The 16310-nt window shown below is 41.7% G+C and overlaps 1 protein-coding gene and 1 long non-coding RNA gene across 3 annotated transcripts in view; one reads left to right on the forward strand and one right to left on the reverse strand.

Annotated features, from left to right (window-relative positions):
- The window catches only part of LOC137521000 (uncharacterized), a 155285-nt gene extending 145313 nt beyond the window's left edge, over positions 1 to 9972 (forward strand). Inside the window, exon 3 of the long non-coding RNA XR_011021987.1 lies at positions 9916 to 9972. This is a non-coding gene — a long non-coding RNA (uncharacterized lncRNA). The remainder of the gene's footprint in view (positions 1 to 9915) is intronic.
- Positions 1 to 16310, reverse strand: part of LOC137520998 (uncharacterized) — an 89603-nt gene that overhangs the window by 65711 nt on the left and 7582 nt on the right. Inside the window, exons 2-3 of one of the 2 annotated variants that reach the window (XM_068239680.1) lie at positions 5330 to 5382; positions 2907 to 2948 (exon numbers count right to left, since the gene is read on the reverse strand). The exons of the other annotated variant lie outside the window; for it this stretch is intronic. Coding sequence (XP_068095781.1) covers positions 2907 to 2948; positions 5330 to 5381 — 94 coding nt within the window. The 5' untranslated portion in view covers position 5382. The remainder of the gene's footprint in view (positions 1 to 2906; positions 2949 to 5329; positions 5383 to 16310) is intronic. 2 annotated transcript variants of the gene reach the window in all.

The raw sequence follows: 16310 nt of genomic DNA on the forward strand, positions 1-16310 counted from the left end.
CACATAATGAATAGAATGGTATGCTTTTTATTGTAAGAATTTCAGAGTACAGATTCTCTTTAAAATCACGCACACGTTAATAATATTATAAATAGAAAAAGGTATATATATATATATATATATATATATATATATATATATATAGTAGAATAGATAGCCTTACAATCACGTAATCACGTATGTATGCATTAAAAATCTTAAAATAACGGTAATATTAAAAGATATATTAGCAAGTTAATAAATTTGAAAACTATAATCGACACATACAAGTGTAAAAAACAAAGTTAATACCAAAAGCGATGTATTTCTAATAGAATAAGGTTGAAAACGATATTTAAGCATTATATGTATGGAAACGAATTTTAAATGATAAAATAAGTGCAAACAAAAATTTACTTGTTACAGTCTTGAAAGCGAAATTTAAAAATGGAAAACTAAGTAAAAGCTCCTATAAACGAAATTTAAAAACGAAAAAATAAGTAAACCGCAAAGTCAAAACTAACTTGTAAACAATATTTGTAATAAACCTTATTCTATAAACGAAAACTTTTGTTAACACGATTCCTGCAACCGCTATTTCTCGGGCGCTCAAATTTCCTGTCGGGCGCCCAATAGCCGATATTTTGCATTTCAGTCTATGGCCCTATTCATATTTTCCCTCATTGTGAACCACAACACTGCTTTGGCCTTGACACTCATCCATTTTTCTCTATTAACTTTGCTCTAGCAAATACTGGTGCTGGGAAATACTGTATCTTTGTACCACTCGTTAAGTTGGAGCTTTCTGGCTGAAACGTAAGAGATGATACAATCCCTCAGGACTGATTTTTCCATCTCTCAGAACAGGACTGGGGGTCTCTTTTTGTTGTCAATTGTCATATTCATACTCTACCCACCAACTTTTTATGAGCTGCTCAAATGCCTTGTCTCCATATCAGTTAGTAGGGAATCTCCACACTATGTCCGAGCCCCTCAGGATCGCATCATGGATCTTTAAAGAAAATATGTTACGTAAAAAAGTGTCCCTGGGGTGGTACTTACCTCGGGAGGGGGAAGCCTCTGGATCCTATCGAAGCTTCCCCCATCCTCCTTTGGCTCACGGTGGTCTCACTGGGCCCCTCCGAACAGCGGGCATGTAAATATTTACCTTCCCAGCTCCAGCACAGGCGCAGTAGCGGCTCTCGGCTCGGGATCAGGCGGAAATAGCCGATCCCAATCGGGGCCGCTCTACTGCCTGAAATGGTGTATGTAGAACTGCACTATCATATCTAGTTTGCTTTGTAAACACGTGAATAGAACATAGATCGGATTTCAGCAGCTTCTGCAGAGGGATTGTGAGAAAACGCGGAAAAGCCGCCGCCTGTAATCAGAACAAGGCGGCTGATTCCGCGTCCAATGCGACGGTTGGCACGCGTAGGCCTACATCTAGTAGTATGGCCGAACGCGGAGAAACCGCCGCATGCCTTGACAGCGGTGCGGCGGATTCAGCGTCCAGCGCGGCGGGTGCTTTACATCACATGTCTGGTGTGGCTGGGACTGATAGTCCACACAGGTTCAGAAGGACGCGCGCGTGCGCTGAGAGGCAGAACTTATATGACAGCCAGAAGGGAGTCAGCTGACCAAGCCGGTCAGCTGATGGTTGTACCACTTCCCATTGGTCCAGCATTTAGGGGAGGCGCTGGAGAGCGCTTTGCTATATATACTGGGTGCTGGTCATTCTCTGGTTGTCTGCCGTTGCGATCACTACGTGGAAGCACTCAGACCTTATTGTCAGAATCTGTGTTATCATTCTGTTATACTTCAGACTAGTTCCAGGGTGTTGATGATCAAGGACCTCACACCCAAAGATTAGGAATCTGTGTTATCATTCTGTTATACTTCAGACTAGTTCCAGGGTGTTGATGATCAAGGACCTAACACCCAAAGATTAGGAATCTGTGTTATTCTGTTATACTTCAGACTAGTTCCAGGGTGTAGATGACTACGGAGCTCACACCCAAGACTAGGAATACTGTGTATCATCTGTGTTATACTTCAGACTAGTTCCAGGGTGTTGATGACTACGGAGCTCACACCCAAGACTAGGAATTAGCTTTACCATCCTGTTATTCTTCAGACTAGTTCCAGGTTGTTGATGATCAAGGAGCTTACACCTATAGACTAGACATTGTTGATTATTTGTTATGACCTTCTGCTTTCCTGACCTCTCTTCTGATCTCTGATTTGGTACTTCGCTATATCTGATACTCCGTTGCCAAACCTTGCTTGCCTTAGGACTCTGAATCAGTCTCTTCCACTGTATCTTATCTGTCTGTCTGTTGCCGACCTGGCTTGTCCGACCTCGAGAACTATTTCTTCTGTTTAGAGATAGTTCACAGATCTGTCAGTGACACTCCACCATTGGTGTCACTCACACTCTGGTCCTTCCCACTCTCAGCCTGACTCCTCCCCTTGGGGAGCCTCAGGCCATTGGAAGGAGCTTGTTCTTGGGCAGTATCTCTTACTGCCTTGCACCCTCGATCCGGGTGCTCTCCTCAAAGTATTACTGTTGCACCAAACACTTATCGGTGATACTGCAGATCATCAATAATCGGGTATATATCTGTATTCTCGGTGATACTGCAGATCACCGATAATCAGATCCTCTCTGTGTTACACCGATCGTTACAGGGATGAGGTGATTTATCTTCTATTTCCCTTCTCAGCTTCTGTCACACTAAATTGCCCTCAACCAATCAGCAAGGTGCAGGAATGTGGGAGGGGAAGAAGGGGAGATAACAAGCTTCCCTCTCCCTGGCAATATATGAGAAAAGAGCCAGGTCGACTGAGATAAGAATCATTACAACAGATTCATTTATGATTATTTTGGAATGTTTACAATATTCGGTGTTGCATTTGAGACTTACCAGCATATCCCACATCACATGATTGTATCTGTATCTGTGATTCTGCAAAAATTCAAACTTACAGAATTAATTTATCTGTCCTTTAAGAAGCCTATGTCCAGACACAGATGTACATATGTCACGGAAAAGCTTTGCAGTTTCAGTAATAGAGTGCAGTTTCCTGTGTGGTATGAGGCTTCTATGGCTAATAATCCCGTTTTGATAGTTTGTTTGTGCAATCAGGACATGAGTTCAGGCTGACAACTTTAGGCTATGTGAGCAGGACTGCTGCTTGATTCTGCTGTTTAGACTGTAAGGAGGGAGGTACAGACTGAATTTGCCTGTCAAGGTTGTAGCCTGTAGCACTAACAGTCAGTGTTGCTGAAAGTGGGCTATGCCTCTGCTCCTGACAAAGTAAGTATTAATTTGACATTAGCTAATCAGTGTTCCTAAAAAATAGTCAAAAACAAAGCATGCAGGACTAGGAAAACATTTACGTCTTGACCTTTAGTACGACCTGACGTGTGAATTTACTGACTTGCGCAGACTGCATCCAGTTTGCATGCAATGTAAGTTGGAATTATTAGCATCTTATTGGGCAGCTCTAATAACAACCAACAGTACTTTAACATATACAGTTTTGCTGACATTTTTAAGCTTTGAACTAGTTGCTTTAAAGTGAACCCGAGGTGAAAATAAACTGAGGTGTTTTTTTTTGTTTTTTGTTTTTTTTTATATTCCATGGTCTTATTTTAAATTTAAACATTTACAAAGTATACTGAATGTTTTATTGTCCCTGTTCAATGGCAGCCTATTAAGAGTCCCAGAGTTTAAATACCATACATGAAGTATTGACCTTTTTTATCTCTCCCCTGCCCTTAGAAGTTGTATTCTGCCAGGAAAACTTTTATGGCTGTAATATTCTTATCAGTGATGTTTACTATATTCTCAACAAGGTACTGACAAGACAGAAGCTGTTGCTTCAGACAGTAGAATAAAACAAGTAAAACAGCCTGGTTATTAATATGTTTTGTCCTGTACATACACATGTTTATCTCATCATGTCACATGTCGCCTCAGGTACACTTTAAAGTATATTTACTTACTGATCAGGGCCCTTTTTATGGAATTTTAAACACATTTAAAGAGAAGCTGTGTAAAGCCTGACACTTCTAAGTACAAGAGGGATGAGAAACACCACTCACCACACCACCTTGTCAGCCAGGAGCAGGACCAGGAACAGCTAGGCCATGCAATCACTAAGAAAGGGAAGGTCCACTCCAATAGTCAATTAAAAGTCAGATTTTTATTCAAAAGGCAACAATACTGGACCAAGGCATATCAGCTTGCGCGTATTGGGGCATTCTAGCTCCTTAATCCTAAGCAGCCTGAGTATGTATTGCTGCGGCGGAGCTGGATGGTGCCGCCCATTAGTAAAAAGTATTGGTATTTTGAATCTTACTTTACTCATTTTTTTAAACTATGCACTCATTCTCACTTGAACCCTCCTTTCGTAGTGTCTAAAAAGAAACCCCCACCTAATGTTTAACCCTAACTCCCCACCTAAGTGCCTACAAAGAACCCACATAATGCCTATCCCTAATCTCCCACAGTAAGTGCCCAACTCAAAACTTCTAACCCCGGAGCCCAAGCAACCACTAGATGTAGCCAATTGTCTATGATTGGCTTCAACCATGTAGAAGAAAAGGACTAAGGCCCAGTGCACACCAAAAACCGCTAGCAGATCTGCAAAACGCTAGAGGTTTTTGAAGCAGATTTTAGAGCGATTCTAGGCATGTTTAGAGTTGTTTTCTAAACATGCCTAGCGTTTTTGGGAGCATTTTTGTGTAACAGATTTCATATATTGTTACAGTAAAAGCTGTTACTGAACAGCTTCTGTAACAAAAACGCCTGGAAAACTGCTCTGATGTAGCATTTTCCAGAGCGATTTGAGCTTTTCCTATACTTTACATTGAGGCAGAAACGCTTCTGCAAACCGCAAAAGTGCTGCAGGACCCACGTTTGCGGTTTGCTAAAAACCTCAAACCACTGGTGTGCACCATCCCATTCAAATACATTAGCCAAGCGTTTTCACAGGCGGAAGCGGTTTGGAAAACGCTACAAAAACCGCTTGGTGTGCACCAGGCCTAAGATGAAATGAGGCCCTAAGCAAGATAGGAGTTTTCTTGCCCACCACTGATAATAACCTGGCTTTATAAGTAAGCTTTTGTGGGAGCTAGCATCCATCAGGCAGCGGGCCCTAGACTCCCTCCAGGCGGCGGTTACTGTGTGGATAATCCAGCTTTAGTTAGGGGAAAGGAAAGGGGTGGGGGAGGGTAAGTTAAAGTAAACTGCAGTGCTGTCCCATGCAGGGATGCTACAGTCTGGGTATGACTGCTCCCCTTTGTTCTATAGAAACTAAATACAAATTGTTATATTCATACCTGAATGTTTCACTAATAAGCCAATAAGTGCCAGTGCAGACAGCAAGTACATCCTGTAAAATAAAGAATTAAAATGTTATTAAAAAATACTAATTATAGAGTTTAAAGACAATGGCAGTTCATCCTTCAGATCCAAAGGTAATAATATCTAAAGCTTAGCTTAACTTCATGCAGGATTATGTACATTTTATTTGCAAATGTATGCAGCTTGAAAATGGACCAATCAAGTCCCACCAAGATTTATATTGATTGGTCCATTTTCAAACTACATATATTTCCATACAGCTAATTAAAAAGCAGAGGAGCTGAAGAGCCTCTAAGCTGCATGCAGTAGATGGGGTGTCGGGACACTCTGGAAAGTAGAGATAAAACAAAAGTCCGAAACGCCCAAATTGTGTAGTATGTCTGTAACACTGTAAACAATATGATGATAAAAGGGCTATTCACAAAGGTAGGTTGCTGGGGGCAACTGACCACAGGAAGTAGATGGACATATTGAACCCGTCTCCACTCGGGGTGTCCCAGACTGGGACTGGTGGTGGTCGCTTTTTCTTTAAAAGACAATAACGGCTTCAATCGTGGTCTGTTTTTGAACCCCACTGCAGATGTGGGAGGGGTGACTAATCAAAATGAGGTTAAAGAAGTGCACACTAAAAAAAACGATAAATGACCTAACTGATAATAAGCAAAGTGGGAAGGGAATCACATTTTAAGATGATTCATAAGTCCAAATACGGCTTTAATGTTAAATATAAGTCGTCACCCCCCCATCTCATTATACACCGGAGTTTCCTAAATGCAAGCAACCAAACGCTTCCATGTTCCACTGTTTATGGGAGTGCGTTGATGTAACACGGTTTTGAAAGAGGGTTCAAGATTATGTGAAGCAGGTCTGTAATTATAAGCTACCTTTCAATGTCCAGTTACTACTTTTTAACTACTATGAGTCAACAGAACAAGAGGAAACACAGGATAGAGTGTCCTCTACAAACCCTTCCATGTTGGTACATCTCATCCTAATAGCAGCAAGAAAAGTAGTATATTACAGATGGATACATTCTACTCATACAATAGTGCTGGACATACAGGAAGAGCTACTCCATATGTTTTATTTAGACAAATTAGAGACTCTCATGCATGATGATAGGATGACGAATAAGCTTTTCAAAATATGGGAAAAGTTCATAATCTATACATTTTCTCCACAGGAAATTCATGATATAATGGAACCCTTCCAGTATACGGCTTGGTACTCTATCAGAGACTTGGTTGGCAGTTTGGGAAAACTGGAAATGTAGCATGGAGGAAAATGTATAGCATTACCAAAAAGGGGCTTATTGCGAGTTGTGTAATTATTCTCTGAAGTTATTTTGTGTTTATTCTTTAAGAAAAGAGCTAATGACGAGGGAGGGACTTTGGGGAGGGGGGTGGAAGTAGGGTTACAAGGGTAGACAAGTTAGGGGTGTTATAGACCATGCTTTCAAAATTGTTGTGAAGGATTATCATAAGTTTAGTAACGGTATGAGTACACTGTATGGTCTTACAAATGTGACAACGTTGTAAATTCTAGTCTCCCTTGAGGAGGGTTGTAAACCTTTATATTGAAAACCAATAAAATATTTAAAAAACTTGGTTGGCTACAGTGCTGTTTTTCTGAAGAGCTTATCTCACTGTTTCTTGTTTGATTAAGGTTTTTCTGTAGGAAAGTTCAAATGGTCATTATCTCTGCACTGTTTCATAGCTTAAAATACAGAGTATAGTTTCTAAACTGCAAATATTAGAGGATGAAGCAATGTTATAAAAAAAAGCTATATAACTGAAAATAAAAATGACTCTTATCTTTTGCTAAAAAAACAACAACAACAAAAAAATGATAAATGAGGTGTCTTACCTCAATAAAGATAGTAAAAAAGACAATTTTATTTTTTTTATCATATTCTACATCTATCGTCCAATCTTCTTTCCTTTCTGTATTTCTAATCACTTAACTGCAGAATGCCTCTTTGCTGTCTGTTCCCAACACTTGCCGGCTAATCGCTGCCTGGAAGCTGCAATGCCCTGCAATTAAGTATGCACTCATGTGTAATAGTTGCTATTATTTCAACAGAACCAATCATCATAGCCCATGATGTACTGAAGACAACTTACATTACTCTACACTAGCAGTTTCAGCTAACCTGAATAATCACAATTCGCAGACTACTAGCTTACTGAATCATGTCCTTTGTGTAATAGGACCTGTGTCCTTGTTAGGTCATATCCATCATCACTTTTCATAGAACACGATGAGCCTACAGGTGCATGAATTCTACCTAGATATATGCTCTGTGGTTTCTCACCTGACACAGAGCTTCACCAGTTTCCATAAACAAACATACTCCACAGAGAGGTAGGAAAATTGTGTTTGATTATGGTTTTCATAAACACTGTTTATCAGCTTGTTTCTGGCTTTTGAGCAGTGAAGTTCCCTCTGCAGTCCTGGGCCATCAGCACTTGATCTGGAACTGTATTTGTATCTACAGTAAATGTGGCAGTTATTTTGTTGTTAAAGGGTCTTACCCCATGCTTATATAGCTTTTTAAAGAGTGCAAGAAAAAAGTTTGTTAAGTGAATTTTTTATTATCACCATGCTTTTATTAACAGCATGCTTCTGTTTTGTCATCTCAACATTTTGTTTTTGTGTGTTGTGTGGTATACCTGCAGTGGAAGTGCAGGCAAGTTCTCTTACAAATACTCTAAGTGGCCAAAATTATTACTATTACAGACACCCTCTAATAACAAGTTGGTCCACCTTGAGCTCTGATCACAGCCGATATTCTTCTTGGCATGGACTCAACAAGATGAGTACTTGCTGAGGAATGTTGGCCCATGGTGACACAATGGCAGCTATAAATTGGGTCAGATTGGATGGTGCCGTTTCCAAGCTTTGAAGTGATCTTTCAATAAATGCTCAATATGTTATGGTTTGAGGGGAAAAGTGGTAGAAACACAGTTGACCCTTCTATTGAGGTGAGAGTTCCCTTTGTAAAGAGTCTAAGTGACCATGGGTCTTCACCAGAGAACCCCGCCAGGGGTGATGGGCCACTCCACCTAATTGGTAACAGACTGCTATGCTGCCTATTGCCCACCAGGTTGCATGCAAGTAGAGTGATTGGGTGAACAAAGAATACCACAGGGTGGAGGATTGGAGAACATTGGAAGAAATGTAAATAATGGTATTCAGTAGGCAAGCTGAGGTCGAAGGCAGATGGCAAGATTTGTAGTCAGGTGGCAGGCCAGGATCGGTGCAGGCAGCGTACAGGCTAAAAGAGGAATGGACCAGGATCAGGGCAGGCAGCAGACAGAGAAAACTGATAACAAGCCGAGGTCATTTCAAAGAGGCAGTTCGAGAATGGTCAGACAAGCCAGGTCAGTACACAAGAACACTTGAAGCAAGACAGGCAAACTGGTTAGCACAGAGGCTAGTCGACACTAGCTGAGGTGCCCCCAGTATAGGTAGCTGGATATATATGCAACCAGCCTTAAGGTGAAAGCCTTTTGCAATTTCATGGATTCCTGCAGTGCCCATTTCTTTTGCCTGATATTTACATCTTATAACTATATGGCTGAGCAAGCTTTCTGAACAATTGCCTACCACTGACTATTGTGCTGAGGAGTGTTGCAGTCCCAGTCCGGTCCTGCCAGAAGACCGGATGGTGTAAGTGTGCCAACTTTCTTTCCTTTTTATCCATTTACAGTAATGAAATAAGGCATATGTGGTAAAATGTTTACTGAGAAAAGCCACATACTAGGGTTGATTCATTATAACAAATAGCGAGCGTTACGTCCTGAAACCCTCGCTATCTCCTTTTGCTCTCTTCGCCCTATCGGGGTTAACATGCCTTATTAGCGTTAACATGCCTTAACAGAGTTAGCGTGCCTTATCAGAGTAGCATAGCGAGCGCTACAAACTTATACCTGCTAATTGGCAATGACGAGAGCTCCACTTGTCCTGCCCTGAGCCCCTGTGGGTCCAATCACTTTAAAGAACATTATCCCCGCACTTTGATTGGTCCAATAGGCTGCCTGTTACTCGACAGGAAACTTGACAGGTAGCCTATTGGACCAATCAAAGTGCGGGTATAATGTCCTTTAAAGTGATTAAACCCGCAGGGGCTCAGGGCAGGACGAATGGAGCTCTCATCATTGCCAATTAGCAGACATAAGTTTGTAGCGCTCGCTATGCTACTCTGATAAGGCACATTAACTCTGATAAGGCACATCGACTCTGATAAGGCATGCTAACTCTGATAAGGCACGCTAAGAGTGCACTAAGGGGAGCAAAAAGAGATAGCGACCGTTACAGGAGGTAATGCTCGCTATTTGTTATAGTGAATCAACCCCAATATATTTTGATGTGTTTTATAAGTGTGAGACTTCTGATTTTGAAAATTAAGAAGTGTGAAAAATGAAAAAAGTGCTTTTTCTGCACTTACACCTGATTTTTTCTTGTAAAATACCTATAAAAATAAAATTGTTAGTGGTGTTCCACTGCCCAGATGTTCCCTACTAATTAATTACTCATTTATATTTGTTCTGCTTTTCAGATACCTTTGTGAACTTTTGATTCATTCTCATTTTGTGTGGCACTTTACAGATTCCCCTCTCACTCTTTAGGTGGGTATTAGTCTCTTTACCTTTCATTTTTTTTGCACTTTAATATTGGTTGTTAAGGTCACTTCTTGTTACTATATGCTATATTTAAATTTCTCTTTCTCCCTCTTCACTTTGTGGCTTACGTCATATATACTGCATTCCAAATTATTATACAAATTGTATTTACGTTTCATAAAGATTAAATATTTTTTTTTTCAATTAAACTCGTGGATTGTATTGTGTCTCAGGCCTCAGGGCTCTTTTGATCACTGAAATCAATTTTCGGACATCTCTGATAACTAGTTTGCCAGGTGAGAGACTACTAAAAAAAGGGTGTTCCATATTATTAAGCAGACCACCATTTCCAAGCAATATGAGAAAGAAAAAATATCTCTCTACTGCAGAAAAGTGTGAAATAGTTGAATGCCTTGAACAAGATATGAAAACCTTTATATTTAACTTAAGCATGATCATCGTACTGTTAAAAGATTTGTGGCTGACTCAGAGCACACGTGGGTTTGTGCAAATAAAAGGAGAAAAAAAAATAAGGAAGGGTTCTGCCAAACAAATACATCAGATTAAGAGAACAGCTGCTAAAATGTCATTACAGAGCAGCAAACCCATATTTGAAGCTGCTGGTGCCTCTGGATGTTTACTGATAAGTGCCGTGCAACTCTTCATGATCCAGATAGATGGAGTGGTGGATGGTTGATTAACAGCCACCACATCCCAACAAGTGTAGTGGGGTGTAGCGGTGTAGTATAGTTCTTAAGCTATTTTATTATTTTAATGTATGTGTATTTATTTTTTGATCTACGTTGTATTAAACGGTCCAAAAAAGGGTTAACTAACCTGAAACAAGGCGGCGTTGTTGCCAAAACAGAGAATACAAGCCTTAACTGTTAAAATTTTTGGGTGGGCCTCATTTGTCGGTTATTGTTGCTGGATGGATGCATTTCTTACTACTGAAGACGTCTTTGTCATTTTTTTTGCAATTTCAATCTTTAAAGATGAATTATAAAGACTATTTTTGGTTTCCAAAGCTCTAGATGTTTTTGATTTCATATCCTTGTAAAAATTCATATGGAACTAAAATACTAGCCAGAGAAGACTAGATTAGAGGCCTGCATGGCTCTAATTTTTCAGACCTGCAGCCTGCTACTTGCACCCGATCTGAAAACCGCTTTGCTGGTGAACCTGATACATGCACCTAACCGGACCTGCAAGCATCTGGACCTGCAACCTGCTTTTTCCATTTTCTTCTAAAATGCACATGGGAAGTATCAAGGCTGAAAGTAAATGAAACTTATACACAAACCAAAGCCAAAGAAGTGTTTTAAAAATGTTATTGAAATCCATAAAAAACAAAAAGTAACAGTCCTGCTCAAACAACTAAAAGCAGAACAGAGCAACTACATCCCTGTCCCCTTCTGCTTTAGGCTGTGCAGAGTATGGTTTAAGTGGCATCAACACCATAAATAAAAATAAATAGTGTGGGTGCTTGGGGGTGGGTGGGATTAAAGCATTAATCACCTTCAGGGGGCGGCTCCCTAGTTCCCCATCTGAATCCAACGGAGGAAAGAGGCATCCTGGTATGATAAAAGCGTCTAAAAACAGCTTAAAACAGTAAGTATTTTGAGGTATCTTACCTCAATGACGAAATCTCTGTAAATTATTACAGAAGATTTTTATTAGCACAGGCAACGCGTTTTGCGGGTCTCAGCCCGCTTCTTCAGGCCAATGGCAGTGCCAAATAGAAGAAATCCTTTAGCATAGGGTGGCTCCCTATGCGAAAGGATTTCTTCTATTTGGCACTGCCATTGGCCTGATGAAGCGGGCTGAGACCCGCAAAACGCGTTGCTTGTGCTAATAAAAATCTTTTGTAATAATTTACAGAGATTTCGTCATTGAGGTAAGATGCCTCAAAATACTTACTGTTTTAAGCTGTTTTTAGATGCTTTTATCATACCAGGATGCCTCTTTCCTCCGTTGTGCTAAGTATACCCCCGAACAGACTCTGTTCGAGGGGAGGTGACATACCACCAGTGGAGTCCCCACAGTGGTTGTTCCAACCTTTTTTCTATTAAGAGAGCGACCATCCTTCCGGTCCTGGCTAGGACCACCCCAAGTGGAGTCGGGTTTATTGTCTCCGCCTGCTTCCTGTGGTTGGTTGCCCCCAGCAACCTTCCTTTGTGAGAAGTGCTTTCATTTACTTACTTATACTGAGATTTTTAACATATTGCACTACTGGGCTTCCATTTTCTGTCTCCTGTGTCTTTTCCAATAGGGTGCTGAATCACCCCCACCATTATCCCTCCCCATCTGAATGTACATTTCTATCTTCTAAAAATGCAGCTCATAGTTGCAATGGTGGACATGTTACCCTTGCCACTGCAATGCACACTGGGAGATGTAGTAAATTAAGGTGATCTCCTGGCCAGGATATCTTATCACATTAATATACTACATCTCCCATTATGCATTGTGACAGCTAGGGCAACACTTCCACTGCTGCAGCTGTGAGCTGAGCTGCAAAACTTTCAGAAGGAGGAGTAGAGAGAGAGAAGGAGACTCTAAGTCCAGACTCATATAACAAATATTCTGATGCTAGGGTGCATACACACACAATATTGATTGGTTAATTTTATAACTACCACACAGTATGAGGGCCAACAGATGTTGAGTACTTAAAACAGATTGTGTAGTTAAGCTCTCATATTATATGGAAGTGGTAAAATTGTCCAATCAAGAGATATTACTTCTGCTAGGACCTTTATTTATTAATGATGAGCTACTGCAGTGCTAAATGAAAGTTCTTGCAGATCTTTCTGTGAAAAAACTTGTAGACTTGAGAAGATGCATTTTTATGTGTCAAAATTAACAATTTTTTTATCCAATTTTGGATTACACACATGCTTGATCTAGCAAACAATCGACATTTCCATCAATGGGATCATGGAGATATAATTTGTGAGATCAAATGGAATGCGCAATGAAAGAGTGAAATGCTAAAATTGTCACGAACCTTAAAGGAAACATCCAAGGAGGCAAAAAGAAAAAGGATCCACTTACCTGGGCTTCCTCCAGCCCGTGGCAGCCGTCCTGTGCCCTCGCCGCAGCTCTGGAGTGTAAGGCTTGGTGGTGTATTCTCCACAGTCAGCATGCAACGCATGAACTGGCGTGGAGGAGGTACACACACTAGCACCAGGAAACAGGCTATCCCTAGTATAGTGGAGGGGAGGACTGACTCCAATAGGAGATTGTGGCGCACAGAGCCGGTGCAGATCTGACAGCCACAAACAATGCTTTCGTAATAACGTCTCAGCGCAAAGTAGCGCTGAGCGCACAAACCAGAACTGAGGAGATCAGGACAGGTAGACAGAATGAACGCTTGCTAGCTAGCGGCTACTTAGCGACAGCAAGCGTCCAAAACCAGACAGACTGGAATGAGGCAGCCAATGCGCTGCGGCGATGGCGTGCCTCACAAAGACAGGACAGGACAGTCAGAAAATAGCAGGATTAAGATAGATGAACGTAACACAGATAAATATACAATAAGTATGTTTTCCTAGCGTATTACAATTACAGCTATCAATGAAACTATTTGTAACGTCTGACTAACATATGTATATATCGGCAATGAACCGATATATGACATAAGCAGGAACTCTGACTAAGACTGGAGTAATACAGGGAACAGGACTCAGAAGGATTCGCTATCTCTACGCAGAGATGAACGCAATCCACAAACGGTAACAGAACAGGATTCAGAAGGATTCGTTATCTCTTCGCAGAGATGAACGCAATCCACAAACAGGACCAGGAACAGGATAACTAGCTCAGCACGGGTGTTCACGGTACGCGCAAACTACCAAAACGTGCTGGAAAACTGACTAACTGAACACGGGATATAAACAGTTCGTGTACGTATACATCAGCGACACTGATGTATCACGTAACACAAATACAAGGAAAATAATAAACGTGCTGGTATGCATATATATTGGCAATGAACCAATATATGATGCAAAACCAGCAAAGTATCTTTAGAACAAGAAACACGATCGGGGGCTGAAGCGACAGCAAGGCAGGCTTAGGCTGAAGCTATGAAAACCCAAGGAAACCCTGCAGGAAGCAGATCTTTATACTGAGGTCATCCAATGGGAGCAGACATGCAGATTCCCACACAGGTGAATGATAATCAGTCACAAGCTGACAGCAGGGAAAGACAGACAAAACTATGCAGCTTGCATGGAAATAGATCAGAACTGCCTGAGCTGCAGCACTACTACTTCCAGTAATAGCTGCTGCAGCAGCGATCATTACAGTACCTCCGCCTTTAAAAGCGGATTCCAGACGCTTTTCAAAACCGAAATTCCCAACAAAACAGTCCGACTGATAATTCATGATGACCGGGACAGCCTGGCAAGACCGAATTCCAGAATCAGTCCCCACAAGACTGGACCCATCAGAACCAGAACCTACAGAACCATGCCCATCAGTACTACAAGCCCCAATGTGACACCCATCAGAACCATGATTTCCAGAAGAAAGCCCTCCGAAATTCCCTGAGCGATACCCACCGCCTTCCAGGAACCGCTCAGAAACGCCAAAGCCTTTGCAATGCCCACCGGTACTGTCTTTACCAACACAAAACCCACTGTTGAACCAGTCCAAGGCACCAGGACAAGTTTTCTCAGAGACCTCCCAGAACACCTTGAAGCTCCAAAGAGATCCCCATAGGTCAGAATGCCCCTTAGGCTCACATGGAGAACTATCAAGAACCCCTATGGAACCTAGGGCAATTCCCAAGTCAGGGCCACAAGGACAAACATCAATATCAGGGCTTTCAGGGACCAGAACCATCTCTGGGCATGCAGGCAGACTGGCAACATCAGAACGTGTTCCCACTAAGGAAGCATCAGAGCACGCTAACACCTTAGACACACTTGGGCATTCTGGCACACAAAGAACATCTGGGCACACCCGCACAAGAGAAACCTCTGGGCATGTCAAGGAACTGTGAGCCTCAGGGTCAGCCAAGACAGGACCAAAACCAGGACTGGCCAAAAAAAAATCATCATGACTAAACTTCGCAACTACTGGACTTTTACACGAGAATGCTGGATCAGACTTAGATGTCGCTGATTCCAGCAAAGTCAGTAACAAATCAGATTCAGGGGCACTAACAAGACAGGACAAATCTTCTGATGTATGCACTGAACCAGATAGGGACTCCACAACTACCTCTGGACTGGGCAGAGACTCATTTAATACACTGGATTGGAGCTCATGAGGCGCTGCAGAACAAGTCAGTATTGCAGCAGCCCCCACTGGACTAGGCAAAACTGAGGAATTCCCTGGACAGGAAGGGGACTCTGGAACCTCTGCCACAGCGGCCAGAGAACCAGAATCTTTCAGGATACAGGGCTGGGTTTCAGGAACACTCATCAGACCGGACTGAAATTCTGAGATTTCTATTATTTTGACCAGAGAATCAGAATTATCCATGTTACAGGGCAAGACTTCTGAAACATTCAGAGGACAGGGCTGGAGTTCCTCGGCTGTTACAACACTGGAGAGGGACTCAACATTGGTTAAATCAGACTGTGTACAGGGCAAGGTATCTGACACACTTGCTGACGAGGACAATATTTCAATGGCTTCTGCTTTGCTGGGCAGAAATTCATCAAGTTTTATTAGAGCAGACTGTAATTCCAAAACAGCTGCTAGACAAGTGAATATTACTGCAACACCAACTGAGGTAAGCAGTGCTTCAGCCTCCTCTGCTAGAGGGTTTAAAGTATCCAAAGTACTGGGTGAAGCATAAGACTCTGCGACCACAGCTTCACTGGACAGGATCACTGAACAGTCCATATTGCAGGGCAAAACCATGGAAGCACCTGCTGGACAGCATAATGATTCTGTGACCTGAGTTTCATTGGAGAGATCTACTGCACAATTCATGGTACAGGGCAAATTTATTGGAAAATTTTCTGAACAAGGTAATAATTCTGCGATTTCAGGTTCACATAGCAGATGCTCTGAGCTATTCACGAAACTAGAGCGAGGTGTAGAAACAGGAAGATCAAGACACAATGTTTGCGCATCTGAATCACCATTCATTTGTAAAATTGGAAAATTCAGATGCTGGGGTTCTGAGTTTACTAGACAGGATTGCTGGGACTCGGAAACTGATGTAGTGCATCTATTGGCATCTGCTGGATCAGACAGGAGTTGAACTTTATTAACACAGGTAATTTCTGCAGAAGTGTTTGCAGAGACAGGCAAGATTTTTCTGGTGTCTGTTTCACTAAACAAAGAGTCATGAGTACTGGCTAGGCTT

The sequence above is a fragment of the Hyperolius riggenbachi genome, chromosome 6 (assembly GCF_040937935.1).
Source record: "Hyperolius riggenbachi isolate aHypRig1 chromosome 6, aHypRig1.pri, whole genome shotgun sequence".
NCBI lineage: Eukaryota > Metazoa > Chordata > Amphibia > Anura > Hyperoliidae > Hyperolius > Hyperolius riggenbachi.